This window comes from Primulina eburnea, chromosome 3 (assembly GCF_022965805.1).
Source record: "Primulina eburnea isolate SZY01 chromosome 3, ASM2296580v1, whole genome shotgun sequence".
NCBI lineage: Eukaryota > Viridiplantae > Streptophyta > Magnoliopsida > Lamiales > Gesneriaceae > Primulina > Primulina eburnea.
Window position 1 is genome coordinate 7,691,774 of NC_133103.1, and position 26,176 is coordinate 7,717,949.

The 26,176-nt window shown below is 35.8% G+C and overlaps 1 protein-coding gene across 3 annotated transcripts; it reads right to left on the bottom strand.

Annotated features, from left to right (window-relative positions):
• Positions 1 to 327: 327 nt before the first annotated feature.
• LOC140825925 (dnaJ homolog subfamily C GRV2-like) lies at positions 328 to 22,530 on the bottom strand. Of its 3 annotated transcripts, XM_073187975.1 has the most exons (22): positions 21,675 to 22,527; positions 18,890 to 19,123; positions 18,600 to 18,687; positions 18,283 to 18,491; positions 17,477 to 17,578; positions 17,332 to 17,394; positions 14,843 to 17,092; positions 13,846 to 14,208; positions 12,654 to 12,794; positions 11,368 to 11,760; positions 10,759 to 11,250; positions 8,165 to 8,388; positions 7,717 to 8,061; positions 7,131 to 7,425; positions 5,305 to 5,721; positions 4,887 to 5,232; positions 4,468 to 4,811; positions 3,948 to 4,385; positions 3,731 to 3,855; positions 3,468 to 3,591; positions 1,843 to 1,911; positions 328 to 838 (listed from the first exon to the last, which is right to left on the bottom strand). In XM_073187975.1, the coding sequence occupies exons 1-22, from the start codon at positions 22,134 to 22,136 to the stop codon at positions 638 to 640; spliced, it is 7,725 nt and encodes a 2,574-aa protein (XP_073044076.1). In that variant the 5' UTR covers positions 22,137 to 22,527; the 3' UTR covers positions 328 to 637. The 3 variants fall into 3 exon arrangements, with proteins under 3 accessions (XP_073044076.1, XP_073044078.1, XP_073044079.1); XM_073187977.1 differs by lacking the exons at positions 18,283 to 18,491; positions 18,600 to 18,687; positions 18,890 to 19,123; positions 21,675 to 22,527 and having other exon boundaries at positions 14,843 to 17,106; positions 17,477 to 17,492; XM_073187978.1 differs by lacking the exons at positions 328 to 838; positions 1,843 to 1,911; positions 3,468 to 3,591; positions 3,731 to 3,855; positions 3,948 to 4,385 and having other exon boundaries at positions 4,550 to 4,794; positions 21,675 to 22,530.
• Between the last annotated feature and the right edge of the window lie 3,646 nt (positions 22,531 to 26,176).

The window sequence follows — 26,176 nt, forward strand, 5'->3', positions numbered from 1 at the left end:
CATCTTTCGAAAAATACATGCAACATATATATCATTTTTCGGCTTTACGATCTCCCAAAACATTACTTCTACATCATTTGGAACTCCCTATTTTAGCCATTTTTTACCAAACAAGTAACTTTGATTTAAAATTCCAAATCTTTTTTATTTGTGAATCTCATATACCATATCCAATTTACTATATATCCCAGAAATCCACTTTACACTTTATATTGTCGCGAGAAGATATGTTAGTATCCCAAATTGGATTCGAGCAACAAGAAGCCAAATATCGATTCCAATAGTCGTGAAGAAAATAGTGATCGCAGAAAGAAACAACTCAGATAATGGAAAAAATAGTCACAACTCAAACTACGCCACGAAGCACAAGTAGTCGAAACTCGCCTCAACATGCTATACAAAATGAATATAAAAAGGAATTTACAAAAGATAATTGAAAAAAGAAACTAGTAAAGCCTGACGGTAAAGAAGGTAGAAATGGGGGGGTAGAGAAAGATAGAATTTACAATGTCCAAATGAAAAAAACTCAAGTCCGGCCAAAATCGCTTCAAGCAATTGTAACCAACACATCTCTCATTTCGTCTGAGGCAGACATGCAACAAAACTTTGTCTTTGATTAACGCGGCTATTACTTTTGCTAGCCATGCCTTCCATTCGAATCAGATGTAACTGTTGCAGGAAATTTTGTTGGACTAGGTTGTTGTGGTGGGGCAGCTGGTAATGCATATGTAAGACTAGATGCCGAACTTTCAATGAGACCGGCAACTCCAGCGGCTGAAGTTTGAGCATTTGAAGGAAGAAAAAGATCATGCCTTTGATCTTTATAAGCATTCCAAATCTGCACGACCACATAAATACAAAAATATTGATACATTTGAATCAGGAATTGCAGCTAATAAAAGTTAGACCAAAAACTCCGACTTTGAGAAGAAAACAAATATAGATTCTCAACCAGTCTTTATTTTAATAATTGATACCCCTATATCTTAACCAAACTTCACCTTGCATTGAGAGTATAATTTTACTTCTATATACCCAACTTTCATACGTGTCAAAACCAAGAGAAACTAAAAACGCCGAAGCAGCAACTCTAAACCACTCTACAGTACTCTACTCTAAAATCCTACAAGAGAAACAAGAGCCACATCTCGAACTTGTGGCAATAAAGCTACTCGCGCGAGAGCCAACTACTAAACCTGTAGAAATCACCTTTAGATTCCTATCAACAGTGGATCAATGGGCAACGCCACAATGAGATTGCCGTGTTCTAAAGGTATGATTGTAATACCCATGATTCACATGGTTTAAAATGGTTCAAGTAATTATAATGGACCCATATAGCAACTTGAGTGAACCACTTTTTAAAACGAGGATGAATACGAGTAATTGATATGTGATCCCATTTTGTAATGGCGTGCAGGCATGAGACTTGCTTTGTCAGAAAAGATTTGATCAAGGGTGTTTCTCAAGACTAGTCTCTTAATGCTTACAATTTGTGAATATTACACTTGCTTTTGCCCGAAAGACTTTACTTCTTAAAAATAATTTGTACACGTTTGTATCATCACTATTATTGTGTATCATTACCAATGAATTTAATTGTGTTCAGTAGCTTAATATATATATTATATACGTTAAAGCATATTGTGAAACTAGTTTAAGTGAACATGAAACACTATGAGCGGGATTGGAGCTTTGGATGGATCGTAAAGAATTAGCGCAACTACTTTGGAATTAGCTCGAAAACAGATCAACAATATATTAATTCCTCAACATTTAATAAAAAAAATTAGATAGACTTCAACAAATAAGAAGGGGTATAGATTCAGGAGTGAAACTTACATCAGAGGCATCTAATATGTCGCGCACTTTGGTACAGTAGGCCCCTTCTGTTGCAAATGCGTGCAAAACCTTCACAAATATAGCAAAGGGTAACAACCATAAACAACAGAAAAAATAATAATTGGCAAAAGTAAAACCATCATGCAATTCAGAACATCTTGAATAGCTCGTTAGTAGACTTGAAATTTTTACCAATTCACAAAACATAGAAAATAATTTTGGAAGGTGAATCAAACCATTCATCACAAAAACTGCAAGAAAGATTCTACCAATGGGAGAAGAATTTGACATAATCATTGCTTCTTTTCACCATATTAGCAGCTAACTAAAATATACATAAAGAACTGCCCAAACTCGACTGAATCATACACTTTTGCACTTCGTATACTTGACGCTGTTTGCTGAACCGCTTATCCGGAATCGTCTCCTTGGAGAAAAACATGCCAAGATTTTTTTGCCTTCATTTCATCATAGCAGTTGACTAACAAATATTTGTTTATAAAGCATTTCACGTTGTAAAAGTCTGCCTCTATAAATATTTACCCCAAAACATTTTTTGCAACCATCAGAAGAATAAATAATGCAAAAATAAACAAATGGAAAACTTTGGTCAAAATCATCATACTTTGATTAACCAAATATTGATTGTCAAACTCGCTAAACCATATGGTTCCATTCAAGGAAATATAAACGAACTCAGCAGATTCTTTTAACGGTCAGAGTTTAGTTCATCGAAATGAATCATTTAATGCTGAAACAAATACGAGGAAAGAACATCTACAAAATGGTAAAACGTGCTTAAACAACTAATTTCAAGGGGGATAACTGCTTAATCTTGATTTGGGGGAGTGAAAGTAAAACTTTGTTGTTTCAAGGTAGATAAAACTCCCTACAAAATGAAGACATGTTTTACTTTTAACAAAATAAAATCTTTAAAACATAAAATCACTCAATTTCAACCGGATAAATTATAATACTGAGTTTAAATTCAGGTATTTACATGGATAGAGATTCAGGGTAAGCTCCCGACCTCGGAGATGATGCAAAAAATGTGGCCCTCAATTGCTATTTGCCCAAATTGGTGTGTGTTGTGTAAAAATGAAGCAGAAACTCAGGATCATATGATCATCCATAGTCCATTCACGAACAGATTGTGAACTACAGCTTTGCAAGAGCTTGGTTTGGTTTGGGTGACACCAAATTCAACAGGGGATTTATTTTCTATAGATTTAGGACAGCTAACTGACAAGAGGGGAAGAATTTTTTGGCAAGTTGTGGTTCATTGCATATGTTGGATAGTATGGCTGGAAAGAAATAGAAGATATTTTTATGACAAGGAAGAAACTAGAGAACTTTGTTGGGAAAAAATCAAGATCACAGTAACTATGTGGATCGGCATTCATGATAACTTCAAGAATGTCTTGATATTAGATATAGTGCGAGATTGAGCTTTTATGTATCATTAAAACAACCTTCGTCATATGTACTTCATAATGCAGTGGACCACTAGTCTACTGATGTAATTTGTTCTTATCATATCATTAATAAAATAATGTTTCTTATAAAAAAAAAAATAGAATCCTTAAAAGGGCCATTATGAAAGCTACTATTTGAATAGCACCCACCTCAATTGCAAGAACCCGGCCGATCGATGCTTCTGACTCATTCCAATTCAGCTGTGAGCAAAGCCCATTTCTTACCCCAGCTCGCCAATCAAGAAGACCGAGAAGAACTTCCACAAGGCCAACCCTAGGACAATCATAATCAATATCAACATTGAAACATGATAGATCCGATAGAAGATTCATCACGAAGCATGCATCAAACCCCTAACATATTTATAGAAATTCCACAACTTAATAACATGACAAGGCAAATAATTACTCACTTAAGACCCTGAGCAACAAGCGCATCTCTTGCTCGATTTCCGGCACCTACTACACGCTTCAAAGTTTCAAGAGCAAGAATGCTTCCACCTTGCCAACCAATTGCTTTCATCAGAAGTGGAACCACCTGGAATCAAGAACAAGCAAAATTAAAAAAAAATGTGTAACCAGACTCTAAGAAAATTTTTTGACAGCACATATAAAAAAATCACCACATACCTGGGGTGTACCGACACTAGTAGCTGCCATAGCTTCTGCACAAGTGGTGCTACCTGCAAGTTGATGTAGGACACGTAAACAACTAAGGCGCACACGCTCCTGAGGAGTCTGTGAAATTTTCTGAACCGAATCATCCTCAGGCAAAGAGGATTCTGAAGCCATTGCTTCTCTTCTTCCTTCATAAGCAACTGCTGAAACAAGTTTCGGTACATAACCTAGATATCCGACATGATCAGCGAGAGCAGGGTATACTCTGAGTAACGAGACCAACGAAGCAGAAAGAAGCAGAGGAAGCTCGGTGTCAACAGCTTGCCCATCATAATGTGTGGCAGCAATGGAAGAAAGATACTGATCGAGCAGTCCCTCAAGAAATCTCTTTGGATTTCTAAGTGGAAATTTGGGATCTTTCAGGAATAATCTGACATAGATTCCTCCAACCTACACATCAAGAGATGTTGTGAGTCAGGAAATGAATATAATTCAGGCATTCTTGGACTGACTTGATGGCTCTCAATAATACCTGAGGTTCATCTCTCATCTCCTTTTGGCCAGACGCCTGTTCAGGAACATCCCAATCAACGACACGTCCTTTCATCTGTTCACGATACAAATCTGAAGCCATTGTCGCAATTTGAGCAGACAGTGACGCTGCCATTGCTGGAGTCCATACAAGTTCTGGAGTCTCTGTTGTTTGTTCAAGGGCATTGACAACTGCTTCTCCAGGACCATCCCTGATTATGGAGATAAGACCATCTGGCAGAAACCTCGCCAAGGTAATAGCAACTCTAGGTCCATGCATTTTCTGCCCAACGAGCTTTCCCAATAATGAGGCAGCTGCTGCTCTTTGCTGCAAAGGAATTTCATCTACAGAACCTCTCCATTTTAGAAAATAATAGAAAAACTTTTCCTATAATACTTGCTGTCAATGGGATGCCATACCTTGTAATGGCAAGAGAACTTCAAGTATGTAAACCACGCCACCATGTTTTGCAGCTGCCCATGCAAGCTCTGGCGTGCTTGCCAAGGCGTAGAGAACATGCAGAGCTCCTTCACGACAGGTGGGAGATGAGTGAATCAACTGCAATAAAAGAAGCAGACTAGAGCTATCTGCAACCATTGCCTCCAGGCAGGGAGCATATGTTGTCAGGCGTGACAGAACAGTTAAGCATAACCGAGGAATGTCACTCTCTGAAGAAACTGGGAGAGAAAAGCATTCAAAAAGGGGTAATAACTTTTCCTTTGAGGACACTGCAGAAGCTAAGCTGGGATTCTTCGTCAAGACATACTGAAATTACAAAGGCAAAAGCATCAAAATCAGCAATAACTTGAGGGCAAAGCAAAACTACAAGGTACATACCTGAAGAGATACCAGACCGTACTGAAGTTTCTTGACTAATTCTATCTCCTCCATGCTCATGACTTTCCCACCACTCGACGGTGAAGAATCACAGGCAGAATCCTGCTCAACAGAGGATTCGGCGTTTACATCATCATTACCCTGAATATCTGTGCCTTCATCTGATGCTTTATGCACTTGATGTGATATAAAATCGACAAGGGCCAAGCAGAAGATCTCAGGCTCAGTGATTTCAAAATCTGGTTGATCATTGTAGACTCTCAAGTACACATTTCCAACATAGAGTTCTTTTGATAATGCTTCATAAACAAATGAATGTGAATCTTTCAGGTCATATGAACCATCAGGGCCATGCAATGCACGCTGTTCTTCAACAAATGTCAAAAGTTCGGCTCGCGTAGAGGAGTTCCAAATTATCTACATGCCAAAGGCAACAGTAATATCAATATTTGCACATACAATGCTGTTCTTGACATTAGCACTTGATTCATTTTGCATTAAAATGTTTTCGATCTGAAACGCTGTTGGTATCACTAACATATCCACTTATCAATCAAAACCTATATAAGTTGGAAACAGATTTCTGCTTGCAGCATTAGGACAACCATTTTTACAATTGATAAATTAAAAAAGAGGGTTTTTCTTAAATGGCCTCCTACAAAGTGCTATAATCAATTTTGGCCTTAAGTTAATTTATAAAATTAGTCTTAAATTCCAAATATATCCTTTAAATTCTTTTTTCCATCTTTCACGATTATTTTCTCATTCCGTTGGCTCATAATTCTACATGAACCATTATTTCAAGAATTTGTTTACACAAAAATTTCTCAATGTCATCAATGAGAAAGGGTTCCCGTCCATTTTTATTTCTACAGGAGAAGAAACAACAAGGAAAACTTCAAATGCCCACATTATATGACAACATATTTTTTAACATGAGAATGTCAAATTTTTTTTTAAGAAACAACATTTTATTTATGATGAAGTAGGAAAAAGTCACAAAAAGGCGGACAAGATATCAACATGTACTAAAAGGATAAAAAACAATCGGATCACATCGTCAGCAAATAAAGCTCTCATCCCTAACAAATCACATTTTTACTATACTTTTTTTTTGGGAGATTGTGCAGAATGAATTTTTAATTCACTAAATTGTAGTGATAAATTAAGATCAATAAAAGAGAGGATATTTTAGGACTTTTAAATTAAACAAGTCCATAATGTAAAGTATTTGACAAATAAGGCTATTTTTAACAATATGGGTTCAAGATGGGTTAGAATAATTAGACTCCTAATTAAAAAAATCATAAAACCGGTGCAAGGAACGATTTTCAGCTACTCTAGCAACACTTAGAAGACAAACAATCAGGTAAGGATGTCAGCTAATTGCAATAAACATCAACCAGTATTGTCATTGCAAAATCTGATTTTTGTCCTTACAACAATTACATGCTTGGATCACTTAGCATGAAGTTTCTTTTATGAGGGTTGTATTCCTGTGTTATCCGCTTTATACAGTTTCACACCAAGGGATAAAAGCAACAAGATTCCAGAGGACATAATGAGATATTTCAATAACAAGACATGCAGAATATCCAAAGAGATTTCTTCATTATTTTTTCTCACTATTTTTACAACACAAAATGCAGAAAAAAAACATTAATTTTTTTACCCATCTGAGAAATACACCTTAAAGAGCCCTGTAATTTCGCGATAGAAGGCAAACGTGCAAATTGTAAAATAATTAAAGCGAAAAAATAATAGAATGCTTCAATAAAGAACGTCTCCAACATATTATTTGTAAAAGGAAAGATCAGCAACAATACCTCAGGAGATTCCAGATTTGAGTTTAACGTGGCTAAAAGATCTTTGGGTGATTTATCTTTCAGCATGCTTGAAAGTTTAGGAGTCAGCAAAGCTCTCAAGGCATCAGATGCAGCCTGGTTATAGGGAGTTGGCGTCTCACTGGTCTCTAAACCACTAAGCCTGGACAAGGCGTAACACGCTTGTACAGCATGGGAATTCTTTGCTATTTGAACACTGGTTCCAACACCAGGAGCATCTGTCTTGTCAGATTCTTCCGCAGTTGAATCATACTGAAGCAATAATGGAATGAGGTACCTGAACAAACATAAGATAATTTATGAAGTCACAAGTTCATGAAAAGGACCAGGAATTAGTTAATGGTATCACTAGGGAACATCAACAAATAATAGTTTTTGATAAAATAATAGTTTTTGATAAAACCGTGGAGAGCGTTATCCAAGATTATGGTACACATGAAGCAGCCAGAGAGTTAGAACCCAATTCTCAAGCTTCAGAACAAAAAGTTACAGAGCTCTCCGAGGATAATGACAACTCTTCAAAGAAAGGTATGCTCAATGGGAAAGAAGCATAAACAATCTCACTTACCACAACACACCACCCTTTAGTAAAGCATCTTGAAACTCAGAGGATACAGAAACTCTAGCAACAGTCTGAAGGGCAGCATCGACAGCAGCAGCCACAAGCTCAAGTTCGGTGCAATGAACGATGTCCTCAACCAGTCCAGAAAACTCTAACATCTCAGTTCTGGCACTTTCAAATTGACTCAAAACTGAGAGAGTTCGCATTATGTTTGCAACAATGGTGGTGGATGGTTCATAAGCAGGAGTTGTTGGTTGGACCACACACATGCATCGTGAAAGAAGAGTTCCAAGAAGTGGTATTCCACCATCTCTAACAAGCTCTTCACCATTTAATGAAGAAGATGCACACCTTAACGAGGTTAAGGTTATGGTGATAGATTCAGCTTATCAAGTATAAATACAAACTGCTGACCAAAGATGAACAGAGAACCAAATATGGACAATGAACTTACGTTAGCCAGACAAGCTCGGAGGCCGCAACTAAAAGTGGTGCTCGGTCAGAGGACAAAAAGTTGTTGTCATTTGAATCGACTGTAATGGCATTTAGCAGCATTGGATATCCAGCATATTTGAATGGCATCAATAAGTCCCCATATCGCCTGTATAGAATGCACTGGCCCTTTAGTAGCAGTAACAATCTCCAAGTTTGGGGGCCTTGCAACCCTTGCATGGTCACCTAGAGGCGATCAATCAGAATTCAGCGAACTCACCGAAGAAAACACAATCTAAGTGGCAATTATTTCTCAGTAGACATTTTAATATACTTGAACAATACAAAATTAAATAACAATCTTCTTACCTACCCAGCTCCAAAATACAATATCAACATAAGCCGATAAAACCAAAAGGAATAAGAGATCAAATGAACATAAAAAATGACACCAAAGAAAAAATGAGCTTTGCAAACTTTGAATATTTGTTAATGGATTTTTAGGGGGAAAATGAATACTCGAAGTTAATATAGACATTTTACAGCTTCCATTAAGTGAGTAGAATTAAATTTCTATAGTTCCGCCTTCAGAGCCTTAAGTTTAATGCAAACAGAATATTGCCCAGACCCACACACATCCAAGGACCATACTTTGCATACTATATCAATAAAAGAGTCATGCACTCATGCTCAGCGCACTTTTTAGTTTTTACACAGAAACTGGGCAAGTGCAAACATTTCAGAAGTCCGAGAGAGATTATTGTGATGTTCTAAGAAATGTATGCTATAATAGAACACCAGCACTTTCTATTACATCTGAATACCAATACCCTCCTTTTGATCAACAGCAACTAAAGTTTGAATACCCTCTAAAATTTAGCAATGCTGCTGCCAACACTAACACAGACAAGTACATGCACAAAAGTCACAAACTGTACTTGTTCAAATTACAAAACCACTTTCATCATCAATCCCACTTCCTACTGTAAGAAACCCATATCTAAAATCAAATCCAAATAAACCGAAACAAGTGTGTCTCTCATCAATTTGATATCAGTTAAATGGATTCCCATCCATCATTCTCCTCGATCATGGGTCATCACCAAAGAATACCAAAACAGACCATATCCTTTGTCAACACTTTGTAACTCCTGTTAAAGTCACTAGGTCTATCTATTTCCCTGACTTACTCATATACCACACATCTTTCACCAGATACAAAAAAATTGGAACTTTGTGTCCATTGCAGCTTCTCACAAATTCTTATTCACCAGTCACATGAGGATGCTGGGAACAGTAACATTAAACTTTAGAACAGTGATTGGTACAATAGAGCTAACATTCATAGACTGCTTAGTGTTATCAGAGAAGATTGAGATGTCCTTTGAATAGTAAAATTGAATTATCTCTTCCTATGAGTCCGTTGAAATCATTAATTTAAGCCAAGATACAAAAATATCAGGCACTAAATTGAAAACAGTGTACATCTAATCCTCGAAAGCAAAATAGCTTAAAGATAAAAACAAGTATGAAATTTATGAAGGCATGGTCACATAATTTAAACTTGTATTATTTGCTACTCAATAAACTGAAGGGATTTCCAGTTTGTTTTCTAAAAAGAACATATAATAATAACAACAACAATAATAATAATAATAAAAGTCTCAGTATGTCACTGATGGCTTTGCTAATCACAAAATGATGTTGGGAAACACAGAGTAGAAATTTTTCACTCTATTGTTTGTCATATTAACATTTATCCAGTTTTCTTCAACAAATTGTAAGATTCTCGACTTTCCTGAAAAAAGAACCAGAGAAAGAACAAAATCACTTTGCAAATGCCACTGAAGCATTTAATGATCCATAATGTATCAAAAGGTTAATGTTTCTCATAGATTATGACCACTAATTCCCTCTGAACTCTTGAGAACTACGCACACAGGCACAAATTATGCCTAGGAAGTTTATGGTACTCAACATCTACAAGCTTCATTTGCTGAGATTACACCCATTAATAAACACACTTGGTTTTCAAATTTAAGAAGATTAAATTTAGGATTTATCTAGCATAACTCATTTAAAATCAAATAAAGTCTCTCCTGGTTTTGATGTCCGTAACAATGACAATAAAATTCTTCATTTATTTGATGAACATTTACGGTAAGCTTCCTTCTCTTCTCTATACCGAGGATCCATTTCAATCATTCAGGACCTCTTTTGATCTTTTTTTTTCAGTACTCAGCAGCATCATACCTATTCCCAAGACCCATAAAACTCTCACCACTACCAAAAACTCACACCGAATACCATCACTACCAGTATCGCCACCAATGATCATCGATATATGGTACAAAAAATTTTTACAGCTACATTATGCTAGATTAAATGACATAATTATACAACACAACCAAGAGATCCTACATCAAAGGCCTATCAACATGAACATCCTATTTTTTGAAGAGAAAAACTGTATAAAAAATCCAAACAATTTGAACTAAATGTGAAATAGGATCTAAAAACTTTTCTTTGATGCTTAGCAGCACAAGTCCCCGGTTTTCAACATGAGAAATTAAAAAAAAAATTACACAAGGCCATTGTTCTAGGAATATGGAATACCTGCAGGCACTCGTATGCTTTCTGAACTGCCAAGAACTTCTCCCTCCCTTCAGGATTTTTATCAGGATGGTACTTCATTGCAAGTTTCCTATATTGTCTCTTGAGCTTTTCTTCATCAATATATTCAATCTGTTTCAGTAGATTAGGAATCTCGTCCAACTCCAAACTTTGATTTTTAGGAGCATCATCTCTGGATACATCTTCAATGGATATTTCCAGTATTTTGCAAGCTTCTTCTTCAGAAAGATCCATTGGTCTTCGGGTTAACTCCTCACGCCACATAACTAGCAATGATTGCAAAAACTCGACATGCTCAACAATAGGCCAATTAGGAAATCTAATTTCATCACACAAGTTTCGGAGATAATATCGGTGACACCACATTTCATCTTTGAGCTCTGGATACGTCACTGGAGGCATTGGAGCATAATCATATAACGAATGACAATGTTGCGGCAATTTTTGAGGAAAATCACCAAGATGCTGAAGAACCTGAATGAGAAATGAAATAATAATTCAAATACCTGTGTTTAATTCACAGATGATTCAAGCATAACAATCGTTTGGAAGTAAATACTAAGAACAGTAGCGGGGTGGATAGACAACAACCTGACGGACAAGATTTTCTGCCCGCATCTTATGCGTCCAAATTATCTCAGGAGTGTCAGAATCAGAAACCATTGCTGCCGCAAATGCAACTGGCCCACTACGGTCCAGTACATATAGCAAAGACTCAGGTAAGAGGCCCCCTAAAACACTCCGTTTTGCCAAAACCAGAGAAGAGGAAACTGCGGCTTCTTCACCACCATGAAAGGCTTGATGTATATGCGTTACTGAGAAGAGTTGTGCAATTGAAAGAAGATTAGATCCAGGGTAAGCAAGGGCGAAATAAAATGTCCCAGTACTGTACAGTCTAATCATGGCCTTGGGATTCCTGGTAACGATATCCTTCAGTAAAGTAGCAGATGCTTCGACAATCGTTGGTTCACCAGAAAGCAATGCCTGTGAATGAAATAATATGGCAATTAAACTTTGGTACAATTTTTTCAAAGAAAATCCAAAGCTGTGCAGCCATCCATTCATCTTAAAACAAGAGTCAAATTAAATCACCCCCAACAAAAATAGTAAGGGTAAATAATGTCCACCTACCCTTACATATGGCACAAAAGCCTACCTTCCAAAATCATATTTACACCCACTTCCTCGAGGTTAAACTTCTACATTTAGTATGGACATTACCTTTGTCAATGAAATGTAATTTAGCTAAATAGTGAAGGAAAAGATATCATAATTCACCTCCAAAAGATATAAGAATGCAATTAATGGAGCTTACAAAAATAGCAAGGGTAAACTATGCCTACTCTAGGAGAGAATATCTTATGCTCGTGTAGCATGCAATGTCTTTCTAACTTTAAGGAGGGTAACATCTCATGCAAGCTTGTGGAAAATATTGACTGTTTAATCTTTAGTCAGCAGTCAAGAACATATTCAGCATCAATTGCAAAAGGAACCTCATTCCCAAGATATGATGTAAATATAAGTGAGAGAGTCGTGTGATCAACTTTGAGAGTATGCCTTAGTTTTCGGGACTTCTATTTATTTCTAATCTCTCAAAGTGTTGCTCACATATCTTAGGCGATAAGAGACAATTATCCTGATGAACTAGAATGCAAACATCAATAATTTTCAACAGCAACAGGAAATTAATTCAGAGTAATAAAATCTCAATTATGAGAGCAAATAACTCAGTGCTATAATTTCTGGTTAAGATAAAGCAACCGTGAGTTCAACATAACTCTGCATTAAGTAGATTGAAGCGCTACATTTCGAGAATCTACAAGCCAATTGAAACACTATAAATCCACCAATATATGACAAACGCTTTTTAAGATTACTTGCGCGATATGTGGAAGACAACGTGGACTTGATAAAATCCTTTTCACTCTAGGTGTGGGTGTCACGATCTCTCCTGCATCATCTATATCTGAATGAGCAGCTACCATGCTTTGTAATATTGACAATGCAACCTGTCCTACCTGAACAAAGTCACAACCATCTTAGAAATTTAATAAATCAAATATAAACAAATAATATTGACAGGTTAAAAAAATATAGAACTCCTTCCAGGTTTGTTGCTGTCACACCTTTCTATCAAACTTTTTATTCCTGCCATCTTTCCAGATAGACTTTACTGATATACATGGGTCCTTAACTTATACTATTTACTGGTTGAACGTGACCAGCATTTCTTCGTGATTTTTCTCAACTTTGGCTAGATTTTAATCAAAATATACCCGTATTTCACAAATCAAGCAGGACAAGAGGAGACAAAAAGAAGTTTTTTCCAGACAAGCAATGCACCAAAGAAACCTTTCATCTAGTTATCTGCAATGTTAACTTTCCAATAAATATTCAAGCCATGCACCATTACAATTATACCAATGATGGTCAAAATCATGAAAATTTTCTTTAAAACTGCCGTTTATCTGGAAACATAAATCATCAAAGTTTGGTAGATCAATAAAGGGTCGCATATCTCTTTGGAATTTATTCCAATGTGCCTCAACATTTGGAAGTCTGACAATATATAAGAATGAATAATTTCCATTTAGCCACCAAATCATTTCAGAATGTTAGATTTTGTTTTGAGAAAATAGTTCAGGGAAACATTTTCGGATAATTTTTGGGGGAAACAAAATTTACTTTTGGTTTTATTTTTAGAAAAATAAATTTGTTACTGCAGTTGTTAAATCATGTTGGGATGGTTGAATAAAATTATTATAAAATTTTTAAGTAGCACATTTTGGATTATAATAAATAACAGGATGATCATGGGAACGACGAGAGAATTTAATCAACAGTAATTACATCGGTAGACATGCAAAAGGATGGAAATTTTGATTTTGGGAAAGAAAATAAAGACATAAACTTGTTGCTGACATCCTTTCCCACGTGCCCCACTGCCCCGCTAGCCCAACCATTTTGTTGGGGAACGGAAAAGTTATATAACACCAATAATTTAATCAGTTTGAAATTTGAATTGCTTTTACTAAATAATGGAAATAATAACTTTTCAAGGAATCTTACCTGGATCGCAGTAAGAACGGGAACTCGAGTAGCCATTGCCCACCGGAGTTCACGTATGTCTCTTAGTCTCTTCCAGTCTGCCATCCCAGATGCCCAGCACCTGGTTGTCCAATCAATTTCTTTTATTGCCCAAAATCTTCTAATTGCATCCTTCTCCACTGGCCCAACTTTAACATTATTATTGTCTGTGAGCATCCATTCCTTTAGTGGTTCCATAAAAGGAGTAGCAGCAATTAAGTTAGACTGCAGGGGTATAGCAGTTCTTTCAGAAGTCTCATGAACTACTGTCAGTAAATCAACTGCAAGCACACAACCTCCTACCAAGACACATGCCTCTACATTCGATAAAACCTTCATCAAAACCTGCACATAGGAAGAAGCATTAACTTAAAAATCAATACAAAATTAATAATATTTGTGCCAGTGAAATATTGACTCATCTATGAATATTATTATGAATCTTTCTTGTTCATGATATCTAAGACACCATCACTGTACCAAGTTTTTACCCTTCATACATATTTCATCATTTAATGCAACCGGCACATGAGAGATTCTCAACTTAAATAATATGATCTGATTATAAGATTTTCGCAATAGTTTTAGAGTCGACTAGCCGTTATTCTCTCCAATTTATCTATTATTGCAGAGGGCTGAAGTTTTGCAGTAATTTCATGATCATATTCCTACAGATACCAATACTAAACATGTCTCAATCCCTAGGCCTGCTGTGTCTGTCTCCAGTCTTAAAAATAATATGTATGATTCCTCTTTCCAGAAGATAAGTCAAACTGTTCTCCATCACAGAGCAATAAAGATGTCACTAATCTTTCAAGATTAATTTAGGATCACATTATTTAAGAGACGAACTGACCTTCAATCAGGGTTAAATCATGTGAGTTGGAAACTGAGAGATGCCATGCCACACATCAATAATATAGCTACTTTTTCAATTTAATTTATTTGATTCATAATATTGAGGAAGGAGGTTATTTACCTTTAAGAGAAGCAGAAGACGGTGTCGTAGAGCTCTATCATTTGTCCTGTCCAAGAGTACTGTCACATGAGCAGTACCCTCAAATGTGCCTATCAAAGTGTGATGCTGTTCATATACAATTGCCATAGCCCTCGCACAAAGCTCCCTGACAGAAGAACCTCCCCCTCCTCCAAAACCATCTAATCTTCCCATATCACACCAATCATCTGAGGGACCCATTTCATCCGGAACAGCACCATCTACAGTCAGCCCCGTGTCTGCATCACACAGGAACCGATGGTAAAGTGCTCTGAAAAAAGCAACAGGATCACGAAGTGGAAAGTCCTGAGCCCTGCTGCCGCTAACACTGCCACTCTCAAGAAGCAAACGCAAATAATATTGACCCACACAAACTTCTTTGGCCAAGCTGGGGTACCTTACAGAAAATTCTGTGTAGTTCCATGATATTTGTGGCAGACATTCTTGCTCGCTGATACTATCCTCAGATCTACCGCCAGGGACAATATCTTCAGTCCGTTCCTTCTCAAGGTCCAGTTTATGAACCTCAGCCTGCAAAGCCTCTCTCAATTCCTGTCTAGTACGCTCATTCCAGATCAAATCTGCACGATTATGATCAAGACCAAAAGCTCGCCAAAAATCAGGCCAATTTAATAGCAATCTTCCACATCCAACAAGAGCGTTCTCCATGATCACCTGGGCTGGAGCTGGAAGGCCTGGATTCTCGGGCACAGATGAACCAACATCAGAATCAACTTTGCCCATACTAGTTGCAACTGATTCACAAGCATCTGCAGGTATATCAGCAGAATAAATGCCCTGTAACTGATCTGTTGGAGGGACCCCTACAACTGGGAGCTTATCAGAAAAGTTTTCCATCCCATGAGTTAAAGAAGGATGAACAGATGGAACCAGCCCATTGGTTGAATCTCCGGCAGACTTTTGGTAACCATCTGATCCTCGAAATGGGTAAGGACTTGTCATATGTGTTTGCTCAAAAACTTCAGCAGCATTGACAGAAGGTATGGTGTGTCCTTGAGATGGTATTGCTTTTCCTGGACGATTCCTCCTCTGTTGAAGTAGCCGTCGCTGCCTTCTGCTCATCAAGGAACCTTCCTGATTAGATGTATCATCTGATGAATTAGCCTGAGATCGTGTATGCAAATAAGCGACCAGCCCAGGAGGTAGAACTCTAGATAACAAATCAAGAGCAGGTTGATAAGAATCTGCCCACAGAGCAACAAGTTGCCGGCTGACATCACGTCGCTCTCCAGCAGGAAGGTAAAATCCATGTAACAAATGCCTCAGCAGCGCACCATCACGTAAAGCAGCATCCCTCATTGATTCGGCTGCAACAGCATCTTCTTCCGCTATTGTGCGCATAACTACTGCAACCGTCTCTCGAACACTTTCCGCCGGATGTCCAAACAGAGCAAACAAACGACGTCGTAACCCAGCCACAAGGCGTAATAATTCAACAAAAACTGTGTACTGGGTTGTTTCACCGTGCGGTTCACATATCATTGCTTCAAAAACTTCAACAACAGGCATGGACAATAATGGCGAAACTGACATGGGCTTTAATCTGTTCACAAGGATAATTAAGTTACTATGGTCAGAAAATAATACAGATTTGGTGTGCATGATTGTTGCGTGTTGTTCTCCTTTTGTATCAGATAATATGTTTGTATCCCCAGGACCACCACCAATCAGCATAGCAACAAGCCCTGCCGTTTCAGCAGCTACTCCCTCGGAACCATTTCTAAGCAGGCCCATGATTCTTACAACAGCGGCAGGAAATGACATAACATGTGAAGCAGCACTGCGCGAAGACAGCAACCTCCGTAAGCATGCAATGAAACCTATCACTGTAGCAGCTGCTTTAGGAGATGGAGGAGGCAAAGGTGGGGCTTCCGGAGGAAGATTAGGAGCAGCAGGAAGCAACGTAATCAAGGCCATCAAAGTCACCTCAGGTACTTCAACATTGGGGGGAACACCACTAAATGGAACACATGCATTAAATTCTCTTATCCTACGCCACAGTTTAGCTCTTGATCCAGGAATAGAGCCTCCTTCAGCCACAGCGTCTTTGGCAGCTGCAGCCAGGTATTTCAAATGCATGGTAGCAAATTCAGAGTCAACAAGGAGCTGCTGCTGACTTAAGGGATATTTCAGACATACTCTACCACAAGGAGGATCGATTCGATGGCCAGGCATCGTCATCCTGGGTAACACAGGCACTGGATATTGACCCTGCACAATCGAAGCTATACCATATTCAAACAAATTTTGAACTAAGTTTATTGTTTACACTCAATACATATCAATTACAAATTGAATGCACATCTTTAGTGCAATATATAGTGAACAAGTCAAACAATTTAAAGTTAACTGAAACTCGGTGTACTCATCAGTCAACTACAAATGAAGAATCAGTTGGAACAAATTTAGAATTAAAATTTATTTGACCACCAAACAACACAAATACCTACTTCGGATTGCAAAACATCCCGAACTGCAGCAAGTAGGCTATCACGAGAAGTACTAGCATACACCTGAAATATCATCACACATTAGCAACTTTGTTTGCTTTCCAATGAAGCACCGATTAAGTAACTTTTTCCATGATAAACTCACATGAGTAGGACATCCATCATTAAATTCTACAGCAAACATCTGTGGCTCCTCAGCAAATCGAACAAGAGCACTAACAGCAGATAGAGGACGAACAATAACAGCCTTCAAGCATTCAGAATGAAAAGTCACAATTAATCAACAATTCCATATAAGCATACATCCAGGGAAAAATGTCGATGGTGCAACACTAAGTCATAACCATCACTCATCAACAGTTAAGAAACAGGAGATACACGACACACACTAACTTTATGCAAATTGACAATACTTAAGAAGTTTAGTATGGATTCTCCTAATTTCGTTTGCATTTAATTCATAATGTCGATAATAATAGATCAACATAAATTAAATTGTGTCTCGGAGTCCCGGACAGTGTTCATAACCACCTGTGATCCCACTAAGTGCTGAAGGCAATGATGCATAAAGTAACATTCGGAATAAACAAGAGTTCAAATGTGGAACATTGTCGTATTAACAAAAATAATTAAAATATAAAGCAAAAAATCTATAGAAAGTGATAAAAAGACCATAACCTATAAAGAAGCTTCGAGGAAAAACCAACCTGTTTATACAGATCACTTGAGCGAGTAAATTTGACATTTTTGGTTCAAAAGATTCATAAATTTTCATGAGGCATATAGAATGAGCAAAAATAGTTAGATACGAATGCAAATTTCTTTTATTGCATAATGCCGGCACGTCCAAGAATGGTATATAGTTTTCTCAAAAAGAAAACATTGACTGAACTGATGAAGCACATCCATAAAAATTATATCATCTGAGATGCATTACAGTCACATGCTTACTTCATAGTTTTCTGGACGCCTTTCAACAAGAGAAACCTTGGTAAGAATAAGTTGCCGAGATACAGCATCACCAAAGTCCCCAATTCCTCCTTTTGGTCCGAGCACCAAAGTTGATCCAGCATAAGGTAGCATTCCATGAGCAGCAGTCCGCAATCTTGTGACGGACCAACCGCCAAGAGGAGTTTCTTCCGCCCCCACAGCCTCTTTAGCTGCAAAGTTGAAATAGATGACACGGCAAACATGTCATATGGATAAAGCTACAGTGGACCCACAATTTAAACTGCGTATTAATTATAAAACAAGATAGTAGAAGATACCTCTTAGCTTCATGTACTCTGTGATGGTAAGTGATTGAGAATTGTCAACAGCCAATGTCACCCCAACCATTGCAGTGGCAGTTTTTGTCTGGAACATAACATTTAAGCGGTGTTGTTTACTTCATAAGCATTATCAGAGGCATAATAATTGCTCAATAAAGTTAGCAAAAAACAGCATCTAGGATCTTAAGACAGTGTCAAAAAAGTAAAACAAAAAGAAATTTAAAAGACAACAATATGGATTTTCACAGAAGGATATGAAATCAGGAACGAAGCAATGTACTCCATACTAAATTTGATATGATGACAGCATTTGAAGTCCCAGGAGCAGCTTGGAAAGCTTTAGATTTCCTTCCATAAAGAGAACAAAGAACAAATCCTCCATGGTCAATATTTTTTCTTCCCTGACCATCAGATAACAGAACAATGGCAGGAGAATTCATATCTCTGAAATCTAAACACCACCTAAGTTCTCCAGACTCCAAATCTATCACCTCAACTCCAACATAGGTGACTTTCATTTTCTGCACAAAACAAATTCATTATTCCTGGGAATTTGAAATTTAACACGCAACATCATATAGTAAGATGACACGGTGAATAAGCTGCAAACTACCACATATCAAAGCAGATTCTGTTAACTGAGATATTTGGAACATTAGATAGGGGAAAGAACTGAGAACATAAAAAAGGTATCCTGCAAATGCTTCCCACTTGATTTTGAAGTAAAGACATTTCGAAAATTCAGCATAACAAATCAAATTGCTGAAAAAGATGCCCCAGAAAACTACTAGTACAAGGGAAAGGTGGTCTCCACACCAAAGTTCATCAAGGAGACACTCAGATCAACATCAATAGACGCAGCTATGCGTTCTCTACCTACTCTTGTGTGTAGCTTTTGGATACTTATACCCTATGGTTCAAATGTCATTCGAGTAAAAAATGGAGTTGGAAAATCTAAGAGGAAGACCTAAAGGCTAGTATAAGGATGAAATGGACAAACAAAATATGCACATTTCAAAGAATAAGAATACAATTGTTTTTGACATGCAGATTGTTTTTAACAGTTGAGTATATTAGTTAATATACACCTGTAATTAGAGTAAATCAGTATCGGCATACAATATCAGCATTTCTTATAGTGAATATACACATGGGGAAACATCTTTAATAGTTCTTGATTTTGTTAGACAGTTAACCAATAGGTTGAAGAAAATAAGGTTATTCCAATTTCAAATAAATACAAACAACTCGAGCAATTTTCACAATATATTAATTCAAAAATTAAGTAACAATTTGTGCACAAGAACAAATTTTACTCCATAGAATGATTGAAACTAATGACCCATGCTTAGTATTATCTCCCTCACTAATAGAGTGAACTGCATGCATGGCACCAAGTTTTTGCTTCAGTTACCATTAATCTTCTTTTACTTCTGTGTTTCCTCTCAATTCACAGTTATTTCTACGGTCTGGTTGCAGCTACTTACCTATTCCCATCTTGGTTAAAACCGGATAGGCGGAGTCCTAATGTTCCAAAGAACCACCAAAGGCATGATGTCACCCATACAACCATGGCATCTTCAATACTTTCCACTATTAAGAATATTTTTTTATGCCATTTGTGGAACCTACAAAGTTCCCGAGAAGCGAGAATACCTCTAGGTTTCCTTTAAGAAGATCTCATATGTTATAACTTAATTACACTCATTTTAAACATTCACTTCACCCCACTGACCATTCTTTAACTAGCAGGCATCATTTTGTACCCCATGTTGAAAGCCAACCAAAAGGCAAACGATACATATATAATAAATTTATAATTTCCCAATGAATTGAATTGCATAACTGAAGATAAGAGAAACTCTGCCTTTTAATTCAATAATTAGTATAATATGCAATCCACCAATCAGACAATTAATGTCAACAGAATAATAAATCAGTCATCCATTTTGCTAGAGGTTCTTATATATTAGAATTATGCCCTACAGTACTGGAGTTTGCACCCGTAAGTAAAACATTCATTCCATTTCACTCCCCTAATCACACCTGGTAAAGTCCATATTCTCCTCATGGGGAATCAGCTTCTCCAGGATGGACAGGCCGTAGCCGCCGTACATTTGAAGTTTTTAAATTGAGTAGTAAATGAAAAACTATCTAAGCCACTAAAAGCAACCAACGCACCAAGGAAAAGATATAATGACATGATAATATGCATGAAACTTTAAAATTGAGGATCCAATTTCCATAGATGGCAGATATCATAATTTGTAGCAGTAGTAGTAGTAGTACCCCAATTATACAACATACCTGTATATATTTCTCATTTTCATGTTAAAATCATGAAAACAATTTCAGCCAACAAAATAGAAATGTAAACAACTTTTCAAAACCACAAAACATGCAAATTAAAATTTCATTTCCAACAAAATATAAAGTTTATCCAGCAAAAACGTCATTTGGCAAGAAAAGTACAGAAATATGCTATGTCAAGTGAGATGCGATCCCTTCTTATTTAGTTCAGGTAGGTAAGTGAGAGTATAACCCAATGAAAGACCAAAAAGGATTCTCCCAACAGTTGAACAATCAATCCCTCTCTTACTTTCATGTACTATTTACAAGGTTTAACTCAAAATAAAAAGAGATAGCAAAGATGTAGCCCAGAAAACAGATAGCAAGACAGAATTTCACTTCCTTCTTGTATACTTATATAGGTTCTCACGGTTTTACACCAATGACGCATCGCAATCAACTTCTTTTTGTTTTTCCTTTTTTTAGCTGTCTAGATTCTAAAATAGATTTGTCGCAGAAACTTCGGAGTAAAAAGGTCGCCACATTCTTGCATCCTACACAATATCATTACAGGAACCATTAACATGATTAAAATAAACTGGGGTTCATCCATATCATCCGACACATTAACTTTTAATCTAATTTTCGGGTGTGGCAATTAAACTAGAAAACCAAGGAAAGTTCACATGAAACTCACCTATAGAAGGAGAAGAACCATTTATGATTTACCAACAAATTCAAACCACATACTGGAAGAAAAAATTCAGTAACCTTAACACTTACCAAAGAGGCCCACTCTGAGGTCCTCCTCCGCAAATGAAGAACAGGAAACTCCACCAAAGCTGCCAGCCTATTCCATCTTATCCTGTGCAACTCGGTCATTATACTCGCCCTGTATTTGGATGAAAACTTGATCGCCTTAAACTTCCCACGTCCATCAGTCCGCACACTAATACTAAACTCGTTAGAATTTTCATCCCTCCCAATTATGGGAGCAGCACTTTCAAAATCACTACCCACGTCATAAGAATTGGTAACAGACAGCGTGTTCGGATCCAAAGTCATAATACTATAACTTGAAATGCAAAGAATTCTCTTGTAACGGCCCCGCCATGAGTGCTTAACCACTGTATAACGGGCCAAATACTCAGGCTCCTCGAGTGGGGCGGAAGAAGCGGTGGAGGTGGAGGTGGGAGGTGGTGGTGTTTGATGATCGGCGGCAGCGTGGCGGGTGACAAAGTCCATTTGAGGTTCAGGTAAATAACGGAGATTGTGAGACTGTGGAGGATTATGGCGTAGAAATAACCATATTCCACCTGCCGAAGATGACGGCAGAGGCCTCTGCCGAGACTGATTGGCACCCAGAGCTTCAAATCTCAAAACCCTAGGAGGGTGATTGTTACTACAAGCGATCAAAATTCAACTCACGGAACAACTGCTCGAATTCCAATCCACGCATATATGTAATAAATATGTGCATAAATGTATTTTGGGATATTGAAAGAATGAATTGTGATCGGCTTAGGGATGGATCAAGGTAAAGAAAATGGCGGATGGATGTCGCCAGATCAGTCTTGGTAACACGTAAGAAAAAGAAAGACGTTTGGATGAATTCCTCAAGATCATCAAACATCAAACGGATTAAATAAAATGTATTAACAAATTTATTGGGTGTATTCCATCCATTTTTTTGAAGATTTTTAGTGATTTTGTTTAAATGAAAGATTTTGTGGATGTAGTAGATTTTTATTGCTTTCTAAGTAATCTCACATGTTTACAAATAAATTTATATGGATTTTTCCAGATTTTTTACAAGATTTTTGTAAATTTTTTTTATAAAATTTTATAGATTTTTTATATAATTATAATATATTAATTTTTATTGATTTTTTTAACTAATAATTAAATGACATAGGTAATATTTTCGGTTTGAAATATTTTTAAATATTTATATTAATAAATAAATTTATTTATTTAAAAGTTAAATAATTTAATTATTAAATTTATATGTGGATTTTTGTGTATGTTTATAATTTTTTAAAATACATTGTTATATTAATATGTAACATTGTGTTTGAATAATATACATATATTTATGAAAATAATATTATTTATGGTTGTGTGAATATATATTTTTATAAAAATATGACAGTTTATCGATTTATTGAAAATGATAAAATAAATTTAAAAATCAATTTTTAGTAAAAAATTAATAAAATTTGTAATCTTATTTATTACAAAATTATTATTATTTTACATTCCATGAGCGAATAAAATTTTATGATTTTTTTATATATGATGAATAATTTTATTAAAAAAATCAAAATTCTAATTTTATATAATTTTTGGAATTTCAATTAAAAGTCATAAGATAAAGAAATAAAATATATTTTTAAACAACAAAAAAATAAATTATTTTATCAGTTATATCATAAATTTTCATTATTAATCATAATTTAAAATCTTAGTTTTTATTTTATTTTTAATCACGCTTAATGTGCGAGTATTCATCTATTAAGAATTAAGTGACGTTATTTTTTTCGTCTTTTATAATTATTGAATATTATATTTATTTATATAAATTATAAATTAAAAATCACAAAATCAATTATTGAATGCAAAATTTGCTATGATATTAGAATAAAAAATTATTAAATGAACAATTTGCCAAAAAAATGAAAATTTTGGAAAAGAAAAAAATGTATATCAGGATACATTTTGAAAATTTTAATACATCTAGACTTTTAATTATTAGATTTTTAGAAGTCAACGATGAAAATCACTTGATTTTTTAAAATTATAAAAAGGACTATTTTGAATATTATTAGAGTCGTGTAGAGTGTTCAAAAGTCTTGATTGAATACTTCTAGACTTTTAAAATATACAAAAGTTATTAAAATCATTAAATCATTTATATTTAATACACCCCTATTAGATTCAGTAAAAAAATAAAAATAAATAAAACTTTATTTTAATATAAAATCTTCCAATTTCCAACATGGTTAAAAGTAATAAATAAATAAAATAAATAAATAAAAATCAAGCAATCCACGCGTGATTCGAATTCAGAAGTTATTCTATGAGATCCGAAAAACAGCCCCAAACCAATTACGTTTTTACCAGAGTATTAGTTTATCTGGAGTTGATTGGTTTTAACATCAATCGATCCCAAAAAAAAATGTTTGACTGATAATTTACATTTTTTAAAAAAATCTGAACCAAAATGAATTATTTACGGGCTTAGCTTATTGAATCGAGGATGAAACAATTTTGTTGCGACATCGTTAGCACAAGCACTAAAGAGTTTAACGTTGTACATTGATTTTCCGGGAGATGAATTTATTTTTTTGACTGTAAAATATAACAAAACTTTAGTTAAAATGATTATTCATTACTGTTTGATGCATATATACTGATATAGTATATCAATATTTTAATAAAAAATTATTACTAAATAATTATTTCACTTAAAACAATAACTAATTATTAAGAATTTATATACAAAAAAGTTCATCCCTCAAGATAAATTTCGTACAATCTTTAATTTTGGAAAATTGCAATTTGGTCGTGTGGTCATTTTTATTATCAAATGTCAATTTAAATATTCTATCTTTCGATATTTTACAATTTTAATAATTTATCATTTAGAGTGTTGAAGTAAAGTCATGTCAAAAATTGATTAAAATTGTTAAAAAAATAAAATAACAGACGTATGAAACCTAAATCGCAAAGTGACAGATATATGAAAATAAAAAATATAATTTAAGCCTTGCATGACACCAAATAAAAGATTTTATAACTCTATAAAATTAATCGAATAATGGCAAAAAAGTCAATGGATTTACACAAATCTAGGGATGTAAACAAATCAAACCGTTCTTTAGCTATTTGGAGCTCCGCTCGATAAATGCTTGTTTGAATTCGTTTGTTAATCATATCAAACCAAGCTCAAACTCAATTTTGAGCTCAACAACTTAATCAAACTAAGCTCAAGCCTAAACGTATTCGGCTCGTGAGCTCGCAAACATGTTCGTTAATAAGCTCGCGAGCTCGGACTCGGCTCGTTTAGGTGGCTCGTAAGCTCGAGTTTGACTCATTTGTTGAGGTGACAAATAAAAATATTAATACTAATAAATGTTAAACTTTTATGTCTAATATAGAATTAGTTCATAGATATATTTAATTTTAACAAGCTCGAATCAAACTCAAATTCGAGCTCAATTGTATGTTTTACGAGCTCGAAAACGAGCCGAGCTCAAGTCAGGCTTGTTAAATATGATAAACGAGCTATTACTAAACCAAGCTCGAGCTCGGTTTGATTAGCATGATAAACGAGCTTTTAACGAGTCGAACTCGAGCTTTTCACAAGCTTAGTAATTTCAAGACAAGTCGAATTCTAGCCTAATGATAAAAGCTTGAATAAAGCTCGAGCTCTATCAATCTTAAACGAGCCAAACTCAAGCCAGATGATAAAAGCTCGAATCAAGCTCGAACTCGAGCTTGAATTAATCTTAAACGAGTCAAGATCCAACCTGATACTTTTCGACTTAGTTTGGATCCATTATATCCTTACACAAAATCCAAGAGGTTTTTGTGAATAATTAAATGTCCCACAAATAGCTGCGGACGATGTTATTTATGGGAATTAAATTTGTGAATAATTATTATAAAAATAACAAACATGTAGTAGGATTTGAAATATATGCAGTATTTAGTATGTACGATCTTTAAAAAAAAAACTGAATAAATAAATAAATATTTTTCCCATATGGTTTTTCCAATGAACTACCTCTTTCAGAAATGTTGCGTAAATCGTAATTGCTGAAAACCATCGAGTTTCCAGGGTCAGCTGCAATCATCTCCTGGTAATACATCGCCATAATTTCACTCCCACCATTTGAATCCCAGAACCCAGAATCACCGCTCCCGCTGCCACTCAACCGCCGCCCTCCTCCTCGGCCAACATGTTCTTTTTCTTCTTTATACTTCACTGTTGAGAGAAACCCATGAAGCTGGTTAGAGCAGCGACGACCAGAGTTTACAGGTCTTGATCTTTCGAGCTCTTTCAGATCTGTTTCTGAAGCGATTCTCGCCATCTTCTTGCTTCGATCATCGAACGAAACTGATGACATCTGAATGGATGAAAAGGATCTTGACCTGGCAATTATTCTGCTCACGCTGGATATTTCTGGTTCAGAATACAAGTACTAAGGAAGACATGAGTTCAGTGCCGGTGATGAATAACTTCTGAGGAGCATTTTCTTGAAACGCTTATATTTATTTCC

Excerpts from the sequence above, each read along its gene's own strand:
- LOC140825925 (XM_073187975.1), bottom strand. The coding sequence starts at position 22,136 with ATGGACTTTGTCACCCGCCACGCTGCCGCCGATCATCAAACACCACCA. Across the intron at positions 17,395-17,476 it reads ATGATGGATGTCCTACTCAT|GTGTATGCTAGTACTTCTCG; the intron begins GTGAGTTTATCA and ends ATGATATTTCAG. Across the intron at positions 5,722-7,130 it reads CAAATCTGGAATCTCCTGAG|ATAATTTGGAACTCCTCTAC; the intron begins GTATTGTTGCTG and ends TTTGGCATGTAG.